This window comes from Stylophora pistillata, chromosome 13 (assembly GCF_964205215.1).
Source record: "Stylophora pistillata chromosome 13, jaStyPist1.2, whole genome shotgun sequence".
NCBI lineage: Eukaryota > Metazoa > Cnidaria > Anthozoa > Scleractinia > Pocilloporidae > Stylophora > Stylophora pistillata.
In genome coordinates this window covers 20,503,608-20,524,350 of record NC_142531.1, presented here as the reverse complement: position 1 = coordinate 20,524,350, position 20,743 = coordinate 20,503,608, and the positions used below count along the sequence as shown (strand labels likewise).

At 37.5% G+C, this 20,743-nt stretch overlaps 3 protein-coding genes and 1 long non-coding RNA gene across 4 annotated transcripts; 2 read left to right on the top strand and 2 right to left on the bottom strand.

Moving 5' to 3' along the window:
- Positions 1–663: 663 nt before the first annotated feature.
- Positions 664–9,964, bottom strand: LOC111336316 (eukaryotic translation initiation factor 3 subunit E). The gene is made up of 13 exons (XM_022942393.2): positions 9,836–9,964; positions 9,597–9,656; positions 8,893–8,950; positions 8,616–8,733; positions 7,813–7,855; positions 6,818–6,922; positions 6,133–6,261; positions 5,461–5,585; positions 4,872–5,091; positions 3,993–4,102; positions 3,161–3,263; positions 2,286–2,426; positions 664–1,905 (listed from the first exon to the last, which is right to left on the bottom strand). The coding sequence occupies exons 1-13, from the start codon at positions 9,923–9,925 to the stop codon at positions 1,861–1,863; spliced, it is 1,347 nt and encodes a 448-aa protein (XP_022798128.2). The 5' UTR covers positions 9,926–9,964; the 3' UTR covers positions 664–1,860.
- A 944-nt stretch (positions 9,965–10,908) lies between these two features.
- LOC148718103 (uncharacterized) lies at positions 10,909–13,564 on the top strand. Its single transcript, XR_015994794.1, has 3 exons — positions 10,909–11,217; positions 11,546–11,667; positions 12,466–13,564. It is a non-coding gene; the product is annotated as an uncharacterized LOC148718103 (long non-coding RNA).
- Positions 13,565–14,401: 837 nt separating this feature from the next.
- Positions 14,402–17,079, bottom strand: LOC148718102 (uncharacterized). The gene is made up of 2 exons (XM_088742839.1): positions 16,694–17,079; positions 14,402–16,241 (listed from the first exon to the last, which is right to left on the bottom strand). Exons 1-2 carry the CDS (start codon positions 17,077–17,079, stop codon positions 16,130–16,132), a joined length of 498 nt encoding a protein of 165 aa, XP_088598965.1. The 3' UTR covers positions 14,402–16,129.
- Positions 16,619–20,029, top strand: LOC148718101 (uncharacterized). Its single transcript, XM_088742838.1, has 2 exons — positions 16,619–19,001; positions 19,488–20,029. Exons 1-2 carry the CDS (start codon positions 16,619–16,621, stop codon positions 19,514–19,516), a joined length of 2,412 nt encoding a protein of 803 aa, XP_088598964.1. The 3' UTR covers positions 19,517–20,029.
- Positions 20,030–20,743: the final 714 nt, after the last annotated feature.

Below are 20,743 nucleotides of genomic sequence, written 5' to 3'. Positions count from 1 at the left end.
AAAATTTTTCGGCTCTCAAGGCAAAGCTATCATGAAATATTTACCACACTAAAAAACAGGTTTATCTCGCTCTCAACGTCCAAAATATCGCACCTTTTCTCGAAAACTTTGACAGCAGCGAGCACCATGTTCACCATGCAAGGACTCTTTGAGTGCTGCTCTGACATACACGCAACAATCTGCCGGTATTCTCCGTATAAAAATTAATGGAATTGTTGGATGAAGGTTGTGAGAAAAAAAGTTATGCAACAGTCTTGGAAAGAGCCCAAAAATTAATAAATTAATGAATAAATATATAAACGCCCCGACTTTTTGAAAATTACAATACACATCAAAAACTGAGCAACACCTGCACCATGCACTGCCAAAAATTTGGTTTAATATTTATCTACAGTGTGTAAACCATGAGTTTGGAAACCAAGAATTTTGCCTTGCCGAGAGGGCGCAAGGGAAGTTCGATAACCTGCCTGTCTTCAAGAAATGAGTGGTGAAGGAGGAACGAAGATTGGACTCGTGGACGGTGGAAATCAAGCCTAAACAGAATTTTTGGCGTGTAAATGCAAACAAACAGAAGCTACGTGTCGCTCATTGAGCTTTGAAAAGGCAGTTTAAATTCACAGAACACTACTTTCGCGTTGCTTACGAAGTTAATACTTTATGCGATGAAACAAGCATTTTGTCGGATTTATTGATGCCTCCAGCTTTTAAACCATAAACAATAGCGCTCCAGAAAAGGAATGACAATAACAACCAATCAATAGAACGGAAAAAACCAAAAGTAGAAGAAGGGACACTGCCTAAAGCGCGGGCAACCAAGTCGGGATTGGTTTTACTTTTGCCTCTGATTGGTTGAGAAAGTAGCGCGTGCTTTCTAGACCAATCACAAAAAGGAACAAAGCACCTCATGACCAGCGCCAGATCCGTAGCAAACCTCTCGCCGGTTCGCTTTTCTCTAGGCCTCACACATACTCGTGGGAAAAGACACACTCGTGCAGCGGCTCTAGTGACGTTTTCCTGCTCGCAGGCTCATACTTTAGGCCGTCGGGAGTTTTTTGCGTTAACGTAATTGGGTATTTGAAACAAAAGTTACTACATTTCGGAGCGGAGTCTCCACGTATATTTGTCTATTTTTCGCGATTAATTCGTTATGCACTTTGAGAGTGCTAACCAAGTTTTACGTATAGTTCAAACAGACTTATTCATAAATACTTTCAACTGTAAATCTTCTGATACATGTACACCTAGGGGAGGGGGTAGAGGGAAATCTCACACTACAGGGAAGGCGGTGATACTTTTTCGATGGCAGTGCAACGCCTCCCGTCTTCTTCCTCACAGTCTGGGGATGTTAGGATGTTGCCTCCGTAGGAACAGCTGTGGAGTAGACTAGGTTACCCCTCCCTTCTTTTCTTCTTTTTGGTCTTCATGAGGGAGTTCAGGACGGAAGGCCAATATTCTCAGCAACCAAGGTGTCATTTGGAGTTGCAATGTTATGTTTCATTCGCCAGTGGCTAGCTACAACTTGTTTTCTCGTAAAGTGGTATCATTCAGGAGTTAAATAAAGTATGCACTGGGGCCCAGACTGGTCTCTTTTAAGGGTCAGTATCCCTACCCCCCCCCCTCATACAAGATACCTACCTCCCCCTGCCTTCTTCCTAACCCCCCTTTCCCCTTACGCCCTTTCCCGCACCCCTTACCCCAGATGTAATTTTTAGTTCAGAAGAGTATATAAAGTTTCTTGTGCCGGTTTGAGATCATTAAACAATGATTTGTAATACATTGTACTATGAACTAACAGTCTGCAGATGGCGCACACGCAAACTTGGCGCTAAAAAAGTTGAAGTTTTTTTTTTTTAGGTTGTTTTAGGGCTTGAAGAATCCAGATGGGTCGTACGCATCCCACGGACCCTAAAGAGACGAAATATAAGAAAGAAATTAAGACGTCAAGTAATGACATTAAAGGCGCCATCTAATGATTGTGTTGAAGGAGTAACTCAGATAAACAACTGTTTCTTGTATTGCAGATAGTCTACATTTATAAACAGAATGGGGGTGCACTGGGGTTTTCCTCGATCACATCGCGCAGCTCATAAAACTAAAGAAAACTTAATAACAAAAAACTGGATAATCTTCAATTGAATGTTGACAAGCGTTCCACCCATAATAAAAAAAAAGCTCCAAAAAAAAAAAACAAAACAGAACAAGACAAAACTGAAAAAAAAAAAAAACATACAATAAATGGGAGTACAGTCAAACAAAAGTATAAGTATGTTGTAACTGGCTCTTACCCCATCATATCCCATCTTGTCCACGTTAAGTTTCTTTTCAATGTTACGAGCCAGTTCTTGAGTGCGGGACATGATTCCCTTAGTTTTTTCTATCACTTGCTGATAAACAGAGGGGGCCTGGGTACCCATAACCACATGACCCTGTAATAGAGAAGGTGGTGGTTAAAACAAGTGATCTCCACGAAAAGATGCACATGAGAGTCCCAATATTTTTAATCCACAAGGGATCAGTGAAAGTTCTCCAGCTCATGAAAATAGCATGAGAGAGTTATATATCACGCGAAATACAGCCCATAGCCTGCACATGCGTAAGTATGAAAGTATGAAGCCTTGAACAACCCAAGCCGGCGAAAAGTCTGCAAAGGGGTCTCCATGTGGCACTGATAATTGGTTCCAGACTCCTGGCAAACCTCTCCCCGACTCGTCTCAAATCTTCACCCGAGTGGAAAAATACAGGTCCTGCGGCACCAATAGGCTAGGCTATACAACCTAGTGGGGGAAAAGGCAGAGAAAAGGTGGGAGGAGGGGGGAACAGGTCAGGGGCAAGAGGTCAGGGAGAATGGGGGCCAAGGTAGGAGGAGTAAGGAAACGGAAAAGATGGGAATGGTATCTAGTGCACGGGGACAGGGATGCTCAAAGGCCATTTTTGAACCCAGCGTTTTTTTATGCAACATTTCTTATCTGGCACACAAGCTCAGTGGCCTACATTATCAGAGTTTATCTCGCATGGAGTAACTTAGATAAAAGCTTCTTCCACAGGGCAAGAAACTTGTAATTCAAAGGTCAAGAGATAGACTGATGTATCTGGGACATGATAGACGGTAACGAAACTCCATTATGAACGTGCAGTGTTCGTTAACAGGTCTTAGACATACCAACTTAGAATCAATTTTAGCATCCAATCTTGCATTTCTGATTAGATTGACTATCCACCTCTCTGCTTCTTCTGGGGTCATATTCAACTTTTCAGCAAGCATGCTGACAATAGAGGAAAGCAACATTAAATTAATTGCTTTAGTAAATTTATCTGTAGCATATTGGAGCAGTGCTATCACATTGTTACTTTAAAATTAACAATTCAAAGAGCGCTTCAAGATTGTCCCAAAGAGAGGTTAATAATGTTGACAGAAAAAAACAAAACAAAAAAAAAACAAATAACAATATAGGAATTGCCAGTAGTAAGGCAAAGCTGCATGAAATTGTCTGCGGGTCAATGCTAACCCTTCATTCCTGATATGATTCTTCATATCAAAAGAAAAAAAGTGGAAACAAAAACATTCAAAAATTAAACTTAAATGAACTTCAATCAGTTTTATCTAGCAACTCTTTAAACCCTCTTGAGACGTTGATTAGAAATCAAAAGTTAATTCGAGATATTGATGTTCATTTATATAAAAATCATGCTAATTAACTCACATCTTGCCTCAAGTTACTTTAATTCTAATATTTGGTTTTTCAAATTCTTCTCCAATAACATTAATGAAATTAGGTTCACGAAGATCAATCTGATGGGGTTATTTCAAACCTGATTCACACCTTCCCTGCCCTAACAGTTACATTTACCTCTAAATTTGATCAAGAAGACACAAATTTCAACTGGCATAGCATGACTCTGAGAAATACATGAACATGATAAACCACTAGTTCTTAAATATTTTTAACCAAAACAGATCAAGAAGATGAATCAAGTTTTGCTTTACTCCCAACCTTATACTGATGCACTGGTGTATTCTGCAAAATGTCTCAAATATAAACAGTCTGGCATTCTCAATAAAGTCATCCAAACAGGCAACAAGGAAGAAGTCATTTAGCAGTACCTGCAAAAAAAAAAAAACATCAGGACAGACAAAGCTTGTTTATGCAGTGTTCCCATAAAGGCTAGTCACTAGCCTCTCATTGCCATCTGTTTAGTCTATAAGTAGTTTGGATTTTGCCTTACAGCCCCTTTTGGGCACAGCCACCTAATTCACCATCTGCAGCCGCTTACAGAAAGTGCAGTGCTCCAAGCCGTGACCACTTTGCTTGTCATAGCACAGAGAGAAAAATTTTGGTGACTCATTTGCAGCAAAAATCACCAGTTTGGTAACTGGTAGTCTGTAACAAGCTGAGCCATTTTTATTTGTTTTTTTTTTCCATCCTGAGTTGTAGTGAGACACATAAAATCTACTAAATTTCTAAAAATAAATATTTGTCAATTTATCCTTGGTTGTCCAAGTACATGTAGGCTTTAGATTTTGTGAGCTATAGTGCATAACTTCAAAACAATTGCCAGACATATCGCTCATTTCAAAGACAAGCAGCATGGTCACTGCTATAATATATGGTAATGCAGATTTAAAAAAAGGCAGTGGTTTTTCTTTTTTTCTTCTAGCATCTAAAACTGTATTTTTATCAAGACTTTTCTGATTTAAAGAAATCAGATGGCACTTTGAAAAAGTTGAGCATGCATTCCTGACTGAAAACAAAATTCATTTCCAAGGGATATTTCCCCATTTCATACCAAATTTGATGAACTGCCTTCTTTTGCACCACAAAATAACTTCAATTAGATAGATTATTTACAACAGCAACAACAGAAACACTCACTGTTTCACATTCTCTCAGCTTCTGCTGAGCACCATCGAAGTCAAAATTGACATAAAGACATTCTAAAAACTCTGTGATTGGATCTTTGTAGGTGTAAGATTCTTGCTGAATGACTTTCACCAGGTCTTTGAGTACTGTTCGTCTGCGCTTGTTGGTGATGACGGCTGTGGTGAGGTATCTCAAAATGTGGGGGCATGTGGTTTGGATTGCATTGAGATATCTAAATATGAAAAGGTAAACAAAAAGAAAATAAGAGGAAATTCTTGGAAAACTTATTATCAAATTATCAGACCTGTGCAGTATGTCCAAGATTTAACCTTTTACACTCTAACATTAATAGGCATAAAAATTCATACCGTTTCATAAACAACATTTCAATATATGGAGTTTTTCTGTCTTTGTGACAACCTATATTTTATTCTCTATAACATATTTTTAAGGTTAAATTTGATTGCTTTAGTGACTGAAAAGGCTAACTTCACCAGGATAAGAGGGCTTTCCTGGGAAGCAAGACATCAACTTTGCTGGCTTTGAACAGCATTGTTTGTGGTCGCAGTGAAGATCTGATATCCTTTATACATAAACTTACTGAGGTTGGTAGAGAAACAAATCAATAATCAAATCTCTTCCTTTTGGATGGTTGAAGAACACAAACAAGCTCCAATGAATAAGCCATGTTCTTTCTTGCAGCAGTTGGAGTGTTCCAGCCTGATTCTGAAGAAGAAGTGCAAAAAAACTTAATTGTTCATTTCTTTAAAAGAGAGACTCCATAAAATTATACAAGCACCTTTAAAAATTAACTTTTTATTTTGTTATATGAGATTTTAATATAATTTCAAACAACAACACTTCATGAATCTTTAAAGCATACCAGTAATCTAACACTGTAATTGAATGACAGCAATAACACTTTTTTAAGAACGATAACAATTTTTTTTAAATGTTATTCAACTAAGAATGACATGAGAATGTTGAAACATGACTGTGTAAACCAACAACTCTTTTTTTTTTCTAATTTGGGAACAAAATTTAAAAGTGAAACAGGGACAGAAAAAGATGGTATTGACATTTTGAAACTTTTTTAGCTTGCTTCAGCCTTTCAAGGGACAGTAAATTTAACAGAAGACCAAATTAAGCAAATGTCGCAGGTCTAAGCATATTGATCTACATCTAAATGCCATAATATATTATTTACTCAAGACATCTTCTGGTTTTACTGATAAACTGTTTATCAACCAATTAAGAGAAGAGGAATACTTACGTTACTCTCAATGACATCTTTTAGCCTGTTCAGATCCTCTAGTGCAGTTTCCCAGTTCTGCATGAGGATTTCAGAACCTAGTTTGCCCCAAAGAGCATTCAGGGTATTTCTATCATCATTCCCAGGAACCTGTAAGGAAAATAAATGGTGTTGTATCTCTCCATGACCACAAGAGTGTGATTGGTCAATTTAGCAAGCAAAACTGAATATAAAGCTGTTTTTGTTATCAATAAAAATCTCTCTTTATCTTTCACCAATTGATCTTAACTTTCTACGGCCAACAAAGTTTAAAATATATTGTTTCCTTTCAATAGTATCTTAAAATGCATTAATGACTAAAGAATTATTCCAATTTCCTTTTGCTTCTGTGTTTCAGACAAACCCATCAGACACACAGCCAAGACATAATACATAGAGATAAATCAAATCCTGTTAGCCTTTTGTTCTCAGGCCAGACTGTAAGTTATGGATCTTAATCATTTTCCCACAAGTTTCTAGCCCAATTGCGAAGTGCATGGTTATAAACTGAAGGGAAAAAAAAAACAGTAGCTGCAATTTACAGTGCAAACCTCAAACTCAGCTTGTTTGAGGTACTGTATTGCATCGCTACATTTGATCTCAGGCGTCTTGTTCTGTAGGGGAAATAACTGATGAAGTTTCAATGTTAAGTTCTGAGATTACTCACAAGTACACGATAAAAGTACAAGTATTCCGCAGCACCAGAGTAGTTTCCACACTCATATTGAAATTTTGCATATTTGTACAATGTGTCCAACATTTCTGGCTCAATCTGAAAACAGATCAGACAAAAGTTTCAGTAAGTTTTGAGACAGCTCATTCTAGTCTTGTACCTAAGGTAAAAGGGAAAAAAAATCTGACTTGCGTCACAAGGAAGCCCAAACCTCTTACTAACCCTTTCACTCCCACGATCTTCTTACAAATTCTCCTTACTGTCTGCCATACAATTCTTATCATGCAAGTTTGGAGAATTTGGTATTGAATCAACTAAAACTCCACTTGTTGATAATTTTCTTTATTCTCATCACTTGTCTGCTTGACACTGTATTGATGTTGTAAGGAGAAATTCTGTCTCGGTCACTCATGGGAGTTACAGGGTAAAAACACTGCAACTTACAGAGAAAGCCTGTAGTCTTCACCTTAATAAATTTTAAAACATTTCATTGTATGGCTGTGTCTCACAAGGACTGGGAACTACCAAATTCACGAATTTGATTGGCTGAAATCAATATTGAAGGCAGTCTAGATTTTCCCATCTAGACCAGCATCTAGACTGGTCTAGAAAAAAAGGTACAAAGAATATAAAAATTGACATATAAGACACAGCCATATAGTAAACATCTTATTAACCAAGCTAGGCCGGTCTGTATGGGAGAATCTTGATCTTGGTCGCTGGTACAGACCTCACTGCGTTCGGTCTGTACTGGCGACCTCAGTCAAGATTCTCCCATACAGACCTCCCGCTCGGTTAATAGGAACTAAGTAATGATGCAACAGAATTTGTGTGAAGCACAAAGATGTTGCCTTTATCAAAGTAACTGTAAAGAATCTACTTTGTGTAAACTCCTGGGCAAATAGAGACATGGCATTTGATCTGGATTCTAGTCAGTATCATGAAAGTAATTGTAATGGCTATATTAATTGCTAAGAAAATATACAAACCCCATGGTTCTTTTCCAGGTATTCAAACAGTTGTCGCCCGTCTCTGTCAAAAATGAATGAATATTTAAATAAACTAACTAAAAGTTGCTTATAAGATTACGAGGTTTTCTTGTAGAATGCAACAAAAAATTAAAATTGTACCGGCCATTGTATATTTTCTGATCATATTTGTTCTGTCATATTTTTCAGTGTTCTGCTAATTTCATGATTGGATATAATGTTTAACTAACATTGTCTCACCAACATATGATGACTTAGACCCTTTGAAGGATATTATAATTATATACATCTGATTCAACAAAAAACTGCCTAGTACATAGTTTTATATAGATTTTTCTTAGAGCAATATTTTCAGGGAAATGAGCTGGTTTTCCTATTTTTGCAAACCTGCTTGAGTAAGCTAGTACTAACAATGCTCTTCAATAATTTCCAACTTTTGGTTTATCTGAGTTTGACAAAAACTAGATAATCAAGTGGATAACGAAATTCAACAGTTCATATTCAAGGCTGTGGTCTAGCAGCACCCAGTGGCCCTTGGCACCTTACTTTTGCTCTTGGGCAACTCAGGAATTTTAGTTTTTTCATGCAAAGCATATGCTGGGGACCCTGGATTTCACAGTTTCAGAGCACTGGGCTCCATTCAATTTTCCTCAGAGCACAGCCTTGATATTGCTCATTCAGCCACTATAATTCTGTATAAGCATTAAACCGAGGTTAAACATAAAATTTAACATATAAGCTGACAACATTTAAAAAAAAAAACAACATTTACCACTGCATTAAGTACTCTCATTAAATTTTACCTCGTTGTCTGCATCTGATTATTAAACTCTGGATCCTCAAAACATTTCACAATGGGTTCTGTCTGAGCCTGAAGATATTTCAGTTGTGTGACAACTTCTGTTCTCTTTTGAACAAGCTCTACAGAAGAAAGTAAACTAGAGATTTAATTTTTCAGGGTAATTCTATTTTTGGATGTTTGTAATTCAAGTAAGACAAATGAGTTTCAAAAGCCTAAATACACAAAATCTATACGTAGTTCTCAAACTCCTCAGTTTTTATCAAACAATACCAACAAACCTTCTGGAACATCTTGGTCTGGGTAGAGATTTTTGAATACATCCATGGCAAAATCAACCTGATCAATCAAGACAAAGAATATCTTTTATTATGGGTACAGTGTTCTTACAGTTTAAATGGCTGGAAACTTTGTACAGGAAGACAATATGTATGGGTATGTTCTAGTTTAAAATCATTTAAAGCTAGAGTGATCCTTAATGTCCTCTTTCAGTTTTGTGAAATTCTCTCAAGAATGAAATGAAAGTTAGAGTGCTATGACTCAACAAAGCACAAAATAATGCACTCATTTCTTAATTTCTGAGGAGTTTATTGTGATTCTTTGCCAGATTTTTGGGTTCACAACTTGACACAGTTTAAAACCAAATACACCCAAGAAATGTTACTTCCTCTTTCTGAAAAAATGAACCAGCTTCAAAATTATTCAAAACACTTTTTCCCTGACTGTTATAATTAAGAACACATATGTATAGATGCGAGTTCTTCTTTACAGTAATAGTAAGCTTCCTAAGTACATATATGTTATTTTAGCGTTCGTACCATATAGTTTTGGAGTTAACGTGCATTTCAGTAGGATCAATAAGTTTGAAAGATCTAAAAGGTTTTGGAGGATACAGTTTGTTGGGTATACACAGAATGACTTCGACATCAACAGCCTCCAGTCAAATGATTAAATTGTTTTTATGTTTATGATTCCGATTTCTTACCATGTTTGTGTTGCTAAGAAGATCTAGCTTCCCTTTGAGCAATTCCTTTTCATCGTAAATCTGAGTTACGAGACAAAAGTTGAGATAGGAACAGATTGTAAGCTTAAAATCGTCTGAGAAAGAGACATTTATTCATCGAGCTTTAACTTTGAAAATGGACAGCTATTTCCCAATAACTTCACCATAAGAGTCAGTAAAAGATCACGAATCAGTGGAAGAACGATGTAAGTAACACTTACCTCCTTAACAGAGAGAAATTCTAACAAGGGAAACACCAGATGTCGATCTAAAAAACAGCCCATTCGGGCAGTGAGATCGTGTTCCGCCATTTTGAAAACGTGGTTTTAAGACTGGTTCCCAGTCTTTCACATTAAAATAAAAAGAAGGGAAAGACGGACAAGGGGACCAAGAGGGGAATGGGAATTATTGAACACTATCGTAACTAAATAACCTACTCATGGATCCTGCCCATGCAGATTTAGGTGCAAGCTTTATTTGTTGCTAAAATGGCTCCATATGGTTTCTTTCCTCAATCAGGCGCCGGAAATTAGAGAATTACGACGTAATTGAGCAACAACTTATCAAACATCAAGTGAACAAACCCAACCTTCAAATGTGATATGACCATGAAAAGGTTGACACCAAAATGTAAATTTCAAAAACAAATCGCTCGGAGCTTGATGAAGTCAAAAAAGCATGTAGCGTGATTTTAACTATACTGTACCTTTCGCCATCATAACTAACTTTTTAATGGACTGACTTCTAATTTACACCTTGGTCTAGAGGGAGAGGGGAGGGAGAGTCGAAATTCTGAACAACTTACGCCAATGCAATGCGTTCAATGTGATTGGTTTAAGCCGGCTTTCATTTCTTAACATGGAAATCTTGTTTCTATGAAATTTTATTATCGTGATGATTCATTTATGTACATTAATATGTTGTAATGCGCTTTACAACACCTTGGCTAGGCTACATTGAGCACTTTACATTTTTTTGAAATGAAATTTCATCGCTGAGGAGCCACAATTTAGGAATTTTTTAAACAAGTTCACTGTGCTAACCAGTATGGAGAAGAAGCAGGAGACGGGACTTACAGTTTATCGTCCATACCTGAGAAAACTAGAACGTCTAACTATTTAATAGCAAATGTCATACCAAAGGCAACTCATTCTGGCTCTTAATTCGGTTATTTTAAGAACCTGAGTATACCACTTCTTTTAATCTCTCGTTCTGTTTATCATGACAACAAGGTCGAAACCAGTAAGTGCAGGAATTTTCTATTCTTTACACTGGAAGCTATTTGTATGCGATGGTTCCATCAGTAGTTATGCTGGAGTGCTTTCATTTTCCAACCAGATGTGAGTTTCCCTATATGACACGTCGTTACAATTTCGGTAGCAGGATCTGATTATTAATTCTCCCGTCTGCACTGCCGTAGATTTCCTTTTAAAGTACTTGAGAGAATTAAGCGCTTTATCAAGACAGCACCCCACTCGTTAAATCCCGTCGCTCGATATTGTACTGAAATTGTGCGGAGAGGAAATATAACACAAATAGATTGAAGTCTGATCTGTAACACATCTTTATAAAGCTTAAGCTTGGATCTAACAGTCAGCTCCAGGTATGATATCAATTTGTGTTTATCTCAATGAAATTCTATTTCAGTAAATTAAATTAGAGAATTTGGAAGCATGCTAAGTTGTCTTTTTTTTGCTGTTGTTGTATTTTTTATCGTTGTCAAATGAAACTTTGTAACGGATGCGATAAAGACGAAATATGGAATTTTAGCCCATAAGAATACTTGGTATGCAGTCTTTTGGACTGTTAAAAGAGTTCTCAATGGCTATGATTTACTACTCTTTATTCGTCTATGAAATGATCAACATTCAGAAGATTACACTAATTTATTAAATGATGACATTTTTTAATTGTTTTTTTTTCCCTTTTAGAGTAGACCTGAAAAGGAAGTTTGTTGGGAGAACTGACGCTAATCCAAAGTGAGCGGAGGTTATCATACCAGTCATCAGAGTAAAGGACTTGACTCTGACGAGGAGGTTAAGTTTCAAAAAATGTACGTTTAATTAATTTGTAGAGACTGGCGTTTGCTCATACCGAGTAATTTTCAACTCATCAAGTCTCTAGTTTCCTGTTTGTCAAGTTATTTTACATCGACCGCTTGCTTCGGTAATATTCTATTTGAGAGCCTTTTGGTTTCATTTTACACCAAGATTTGTACATCAATGATTTCGTACATGATTTATAACAGACATTATTACACACCCTAAATTTTATATGGGAATGGACTGAACCTCTACATGATTTACGTGACAAAGATTGAACACTTTCAGCAAGTTATGTAAGTCACGCAATAAATTGTGGTAAGTCACGCAAACGCATATCTGCTCAACAAAAATTTGATTATGTTCACGAATGCCCGTCGGGTGCTTTGCATTCATCCATTACAGAAAGCTTTATTTCTAAAAACATTCGTTACGCGAAAATGCAAAAGTTTAGTAATGATTATACACATCTCTAGAAAGATAAAAAAAGAAGGAAACAAAATGTCAATAAGATCCTATAGAAAGATATTCATTTAAAACAATTTTTCCCATTACAAGGGAACATGCTTGACTGATTTTTATTTCCTTGTCATGATAGAGAACGGATTTGTAAATTCACTTACGTGATGATACATCATCGATCGAACAAATAACTCTGTCTTTAATTTCCCTTTCGGAAACGTAACTTTTCGACATAGATCGTCACAGCACAGAAAAAGGTTTATGACCATTTGAAAGTTGTTTAATAGGCAAACTCATGCACATTTCTTATTCCCGTTTGATTTTCTTCATTTTCTTATTTCTTTCAGAATCTGAAAACGCAGTCAGTTTCTTTCTATAACGCAATGCGGCCAAAACCTAAATTTTTGTGAGTATGATTTATGATCCGATCAATGATATCCTAAATTTTCATTTTAGTCTCCAGGAAATTTTCGCATATATGCTATCAATACGTCTACGTAGTTTTATATACCCAGTTTACGTTCCTCGAGAAACAAGGCTCCAAACATTTTGGATGAACTTAAGTGCCCCTGACGTTACAAAACAACATTTTCGATCGATGATGTTATGAAAAAAAATGTTTGACTTTTTTTTTGTTTTGTTCGCTGTTTTATCTACTTATTTTTTTTAACACACTAATTATTGTTTAAAGAATGTGAAGCATTCCTTCTGTATGAGCAGAATGAGGTTTCTACAAGCAGCTTCTTTAATGTTGATTTTTTCTCAAAATAAATAACAAGTTTTTAACAATCAATTTCTAGGCTGAAAAATGCCCCATGTAAACCCCACACTTGGTTTAGATACATCGACGATATCTTTATGGTCTGGACCGAAGGTTTAGATAACCTAAAAATTTTCGTCGATTATCTTAACAATATCCACCCCAGCATCAAATTCACCAGCTCACACTCTTCCACTAATGTGGCTTTCCTTGACGTAAGTGTCTCTTTAACCACCGACGATAATATCTCCACTGACCTCTACACCAAACCCACAGACAAACATATGTATCTATTGCACTCTTCTTGCCATCCACTACATACCAAAAAAGCCATTCCGTTCAGTCTAGCACTCTGCCTACGACGTTTCTGTTCTACAGATAAAGCTTTTGAGACTCGCGCCGCTCAACTTACCTCATACCTTCTCAAACGAGGTTACAGCCATAAATTCGTCACCAAACAAATACAACGCGCCGCTGACATCTCCCGCACACTCACCTTACAAACTAAAGACGTAAAAAAACCTAACCGTATTCCATTTATAACTACTTTTAACCCGTCGCTTCCTCACATCTCCAACATCATCAAAAAACACTCGCATCTACTGCAGTCTTCTAACCGCTGCAAAAAAGCTTTTCCTCAGCTGCCAGTTGTCGCCTTCAGACGCTCCCCCAACCTTCGCGACACACTGGTAACAGCCAAACTCCCCTCTAATTCTACCACTTCCCATCCTCAACTCCCCCCCCCCCCCGGCTCTTTCCGTTGTGGTAGAAACTGCGTTACTTGCCCCTATATCTCTGACGGTCTTACTAACTATACCTTTTTTTCTACCGGCGAAACACGTCTCATTAAATCTCACTTGACATGTGACACTAAAAACCTTATCTACTTAATTCAGTGTAACCACTGTAACTTACAATACATAGGAGAAACTAAACGACGTTTAAAAGACCGTTTTAATGAACACCGCCGTACCAATGATAAACCTAACTCTAAATCTAAACCTACTACAGCGGCAGAACACTTCATTTCCTCTCCTAACCACTCTGCTCACGACATGGAGCTAATCGCCATCGAAAAAGTGTTTTCCAAGAGAGACTCGATACGCAAGGCCAGGGAAGCTTTTTTAATTTCAAGAGGCAACACTATTTATCCAGATGGCCTTAACGCTCGCGAAGAAATGTATTAGTTTCTAGTTATTTATCCAATTTACCTTACTTCATTTCTATTTTTGCTCACTATTTCTATTTTTATTGTTATCTCATTGTCAATCAAATTAGTTTTACATTTCCGCTGTTACATCATACAGCTATCTATGAAGCATCACCCCAATTCTCTGTTAATTCCCACTGCAGCTGAAGAAGGCTGGTTTGGCCAGGCGAAATATAGTGCTCCGTCTTAAAATGTACTTATCTACGTTGTATCGGTCTTGCCTCTCTATTTATATGAGGTATAGAACCTGTGGGATGACGTCACGTGACTCATAATTAACAATTATTCCACGAGCGCGCGTTGGCTCGTTGGCTATTATCATCTCATATCCAACAAGCGTGAGTGGAATAATTGTCTTATTAAAAACGCCCCCAAGATATTAGACAAATCTTTATATTAGACAAATTTTTTAGCTCCCTTTTAATTTTAAGCTGACGCGTACGCTTACCATATTTGTAGATTATGGTATATTAAAAAAAAAAAAAAAAAAAAAAAAAAAGTCATATTATAGGATTACACAATTACTGGTGAACCAGTAGTTTCCATTGTGGTCCTTGCAAACAAATAAAACAAATGGTCTAAATTGAACATAACAACATTAAGAATCTCAAACGGTCGGAGACAAACCAGTTGGCTATTTACAAGCGTGGCCAAGGATCTGAACTCGGGGCTACCGTGAAACAGATCCAGTGATCAGGATGGGACTCGAGCCCGGGAGCGGCGGATTACAAGTCCGACACTCTAACCACTCGGCCACACTGCCTCCAGATATTGGCTCGTATACCATAATGGTTAAGCCAATAAAAAGTCTTGAATTGCATTATCCGATGATCCAGTTTTTAATAATCCGTAATATTTAAGATAGTAGGAGAATAATAGCCGCGCTCAAATCTTTCAGGTAGATTAAACAGATTGTTTCAAAACCTCGAATACCCCCTGAGGGAAGAAAATTTGAGTCCTTCCTCTCGCGTGTCTGGATTGAATCGAAGCTTTAACACGACTTAATTTTTCTTTACTTTTTAGCGGGTAAGAATTTTCTAAACTTGGTCCTAACTTGGAGAGTTGTCTTCCCATGACATTTCATTTCATTCCCTTTGGTTTGATCTGCGAAACAAGATCAAGACACTAAAAACAGTTCACTTCTTTTTATAAACAACAAGATGACCATCTGCAATAGTCCAACGTGAAGTCACGTTTGGCACTTGACACTTGAGAGGATGAATTTATGCAGGTCGAGTTTGAATTTCAAAGAAAGGCATTGGAAATAATCAAATAACTCACTCGGATGAACATCTACCGTAACGAAATGTGAATCGCAATTCAGAATGTGTTGATTTGAGGGTTGGTCGTGGTCCGTAGGTGTTTATAGGTTTGTAACCAGAGCTGAGTTTTTTTTCCTGATGGTTCAGCCATCGATGAATTGACAACAGCGCTCTGATCAAACTAAACTCGAGAATGGCAAACCTATTTCGTTTAATCTGATTTATAACATACATATCAGTTCATTTTAATTATTTTGGTTTGTTCAGTCTGACGTTGCGATATTAAATAAATATTGTAGGTGTCTTGACTCAACGGAAAACTTCCCGTCCAATATGGATTGGAGGATTTCTATCAGTCGTCCACATAAGAAATTGTTATGTTATGGTGTCAGGTGAAAACAAGTGGTCTTACGAATACAAATCAATAAAATCGAAAGTTCATTATACAGAGCCATTTGTCAAAGCAAAAAAAACATAAATACTACGTTAATGATACTAATAGCGACTCTAAATATTATTCCTTTTTCAAGTACTGTTTACAGAAAAAAACGGTTAAGACCTTTTTGAAAAAAATACTTGATATAGTTACAGTACCTTCTGTAGAGTACTTCAAAACTAACTATACTCACAACTATAACAGAACTATAATAAGGGTCTTACAATTTCTTGCGACAATAATTCTTGCAACACGAGAAAACAAACATTTCGGACAGGATTGAATATTCGAAGTTGCTAACAGTGACTAATGGAAAAGCCTTGAACACTAACCTACTTCGTACTTATGCTTGTAAATACAGAATGCAATTCATATTCTCCAGTGTATCTTCAAATGGACTGAAACACCATCCAGGCTGTATTTCACGCGTTCGGCCATAGGCGAATAGACTGTCCCTGTAAAGGATAAACAGACATAGGTAGCCATCAAACCAACATATAAACATAATTAATTTTTTTTTGCAGTGGCTCGCAAATCAATTATTTTTCTCAACCTCGTACAGTTACTTTTATTCTTTAATATGACATTTAAGAGTCTAATTAAAAACCATACTGAAATTCCACAATACTCTTTCTACATTCTCCGTTGTAAATGTAATCGAAAAATCTTGACTGGAGCCAATTAAAACTGCTCTTAATTATCTTTTCAGATTATAACTTTATGTGTAAAAAACACATTTACTGAACATCTTTCAGTTTCAGTAACCTTTTTTTTCACGGTAAGTTTCTCTCGTGTTTTTTTCAGTCAAATTAACAGGGAAAGCCATGCAGTGATGGACAACATAATCAAAGACTTCCAAGCCATCGAAACCGGTTTTGTTGTTGCCAAATTCCTTCTAAAAACCTACCGTTCTCTACAAGGGATCGAGTTATGCGAAGAATGCTTGATTTTACTTTGGAACAATTCAGAGTGGCTTGAAGAAAACGCGTTCAAATCGAGGTGCTCTTCGATCCTTACATTGTTGTTCCATGCACACTTCAAGATCTTTGATTTTAAAAATGCAGAACGATACGGCCAGGAACTTCTTGTCATCTCTCGAGACTCTGGCGACATACACCAGGAAGGATATTGGAGGTTATGGCTGGCAAGAGTGAACACAGTCCAAGGTAAATTAATAGAGGCAAAGGAAGGTTTACTGAAAGCATTGGATATCACGAAAGCAACTAGTGACAGATTACTAGAAGCAGACGTGTACGACAATCTGGCAGAGTTGTCTGGATCAATCTGTGACATTCAGAGCCAAAATGAATATCTCGAGAAATCGCTCCTCCTCATTAAAGAGACTGGCGACAAAGAAAGGGAAGCAAAATGTTACAGCAGACTAGGACGTTATTTTCTAAGTGTTAAACAGAATCAAACGGCAAATAAATATTTTCAGAAAGCACAAGACATCAGGGTGGAAAGTGGCGGAAGAGGAGAATTAGCAGCTTGTTACAAGGACCAAGCACACTTTTATTTCATGCTGGGAGACCATAAAAAGGCTTTAGAGTATCTGGAGAAAGAACTTGCGGCCATTTTAGAAACTGGCAAAAGAGTAGATGTATTTGTGATTTATCAACAGTTAGGACGAATACTTACAATTCTTGGTGAATTCATCAAGGCTGAGGAATACCTTGAAAGGGCGCTCTTATTAGACAGCAGTCATGAAGAGATAAACATCACGTTAAGCTCCCTTATCAGTCTCGTGTTGGTTAAGTTCTTACTCTCAAAGACTCAGGAAGCACATTCGTACCTTTCCCAATGCATTCAATTATTTGAAAAGTGTCGAAATTTCAATAAAATCAATGAGCAGTTTTCAATTGGTATTTTGGAGCAGTGTCGATTTTACAAGCTGTTAAGCTGCATACTTTTTGCCTCAGGAAATCCACACATGGGCTTTTCTGCGGAAGAACTAGGCCGAGCTAGAGCATTAGCAGATTTGATGGCAGCCAAGTACTTTGTTGAAGTAAATCCGATTCCACTTGATTTACAATCATTGTTCGGGATTGAAAAAGTCATCAATCACGAAATTAACTGTACTTACCTGTACCTTACCTATACCGGAAGAAGCGTTCGTGCTGCGATTTTCAAACCGGATGACGACACGTACTTCTCAGAGGAAGAAGAAGCTGATATCCCCACTCTGATAGCCGAGGATGTTGTTGATTTGGATGATCTTTTCAACAAAAGCTTCCGTTTATTTGGTATTTTACCCAAAGAGCTCTGTGAAGATCGATCCTTGGATGACACCGATAACCGTGATGAAAGTCAAATCTCTTCCCGAGTGAATGAAACCAAAGAAACCGACAAGGATCTTCATTTGTTTTACAAATTGATTATCGCTCCTGTGGCCAATTTACTTACTGGGTCTGAAATCATCATTGTCCCCGAGCGGTCCATGTACCGAGTCCCATTTGCAGCGTTGCGTGAGGCTGGCAAGAAATTTCTAACAGAAAAGTTTAGGATCCGTATCGCCCCTTCTTTGACGACTCTGAAGCTCATTCAAAACAGTCCAGCGGACTATCACAGTCTTGCCGGTGCGCTGATACTGGGCGACCCTGAAGTTGGCGAGGTGCTGTACAGAGGAGCTCGCAAGAACATCACAGCATTAGCTTGTGCAAGAAAGGAAGCAGAAATGGTTGGAAGACTGATGGGCGTTCAGCCCTTGATAGGAGAGAATGCAACAAAGCAGGCGGTACTTGACGGAATAAATCAAGTAACTCTAATCCACATCGCGGCTCATGGTAATGCAGAAAGAGGACAAATTGCCTTGGCTCCCAATCGCACAACTGAGAGCACTGGTCTTCCACAAGAAGACGACTACCTTCTAACCATGGAGGATATTTCAAAAGTTCAACTGCGAGCTAAACTGGTAGTACTTAGCTGTTGTCACAGTGGCAAGGGTCAAATCAATTTTGAAGGCGTGGTTGGAATTGCTCGTGCGTTCCTTGGATCTGGTGCTCGCTCGGTATTAGTTGCACGGTGGGCCCTGGAGGACACAACAACAGAACAATTCATGAACCAATTCTACGCACACCTTGCTGGCGGAGAAACTGCCAGTAAGTCTCTACACCTGGCCATGAAGTGGATGAGAAATAACGGCTTTACCAAAGTTTCCCAGTGGGCTCCGTTTATGTTAATTGGAGATGATGTGAGAATTGACTTCACTGGTGAAGGTAGGTTTAATCTTGAGAAAGTATTTCCATTACCTATCATTTTAGAGAGTTACAATTGCTAGCTGTCTGACGTGGGCCTTTTTTGAGCGTATTTGATTGAGTTCTTTCAATATCATCAATGTCATTATAACTCTCATCATCATCGTCATTATCATTGTTGTCATTAATTTTCATAATAATTGTCAAAATGGATCTTCATCATCCCTGATGTTATCACTGTATGTTATCAGTACTCTTATTATTATTATCATTATTATTATTATAATGTATAATAATTATGTCAATTTTTCAAAGAGAAGAAACTTTACAGGACATACTTTACCACTGGACAAGAGAACATAAGATTGTGATCTCTTAACATTTTCTGGTTTAATATTTATTAAACTAGCTTTTTAGTGGAAATTCTCAAAATCATCTTCAATGGCAAGAAAGATCTAATAACTGTTACTAACAGCAATTACCAACTTATGGACATTTTCATTGTAGCAAAGAAGACCCTACTTGCAAAGGATTAGAATGAAGTCTACAAGAACCAGTTCCAAACAGGCCTGAAGATCGATGCCTCTCATCTCTGTGTCCACCATTGATATGACATCTTGTATTTACTTAACAGTGACATTTTGTTACTTTGCAAAGCAGCAGTAGCTACCTCTTCTGTAGTAGTAGTATATATTATTTATACAGGATAGCCCCTTCAGTGTACTAAACACTGGTATCAACGGTGGTCCTGTTACCCACCCATCCCATACCCACCCATCCCACCCCAGGGGAGGACATCCATCACACAATAATCTCGCGCGTGGGAAATTAACGTCTCCTGCCCCTAACCCTGCAGGAGACGGGACCTCCATTTATTAATCCCTATCCGAGAAAACTAGAATATCTAACCGTTTCTTGATGTTAAAGAAAGGTAGCATATTCTTCTCAATTATTTTAAGACCCTGAGTGTTGGTCCGGCCGGGGCTCGAACCCTCGACCTCCCGCACAACAGTCCAGCGCTCTATCCATTGAGCTAACCGGGAGGCACATTTTTCTGACACATTTTTATGGCATACACATGTATGGTATGCCATCTTTCATTTGTTTTTTAATATTAAGATATCATTATCAGAAAGACTGCATGGACACAAAATTAGAGACTTGTGCTGTAATGATGTAGTCTCCCTTGCAGCAATTGTTTGGTCTTGTCACACAACACAGTCTACCAGAATGATTGCATGACAAACCAAACTTTGGCTGTAAAGGAAACTAGGAATGATATTAAAAAACAAACAAATTGTCACTATGGTTAAAAAATTAAAAATAAATCTTATGGAAATAATGTATATTTTTATTTAAGAATTATGTAAGGTATGTTGCAGGCAGACTACACTTCCATTAATATTAAAAAGAGAAGGTAAGTCAGCAAGTTTAGGCAGCTGTTTTGGTCTTATTAAGTCCTTTGAGTGTACAGCTAAGCTAACAACCATGCTAAGAAAACTGTCCATGACAACTACCTTAGCATCTTGGTTATTTATCATTTTCAAGCAGAAAAGACCAGATATAACCACAGAAATTGGCACATTACTGTTTGTGCATATCCTGAGACTGCAACATGCGTCTTGCTATCCTAAGAATTAATAAGTTCATTTAAGGAATATTTTAGCAAGTGGCATATGGTTTCTGTTTTTTAACAAAAATTGTTATAGCAGTTTACTGACTAGACAAAAAGCTATTTGGAATGGAAATTTCGTATACCCAAT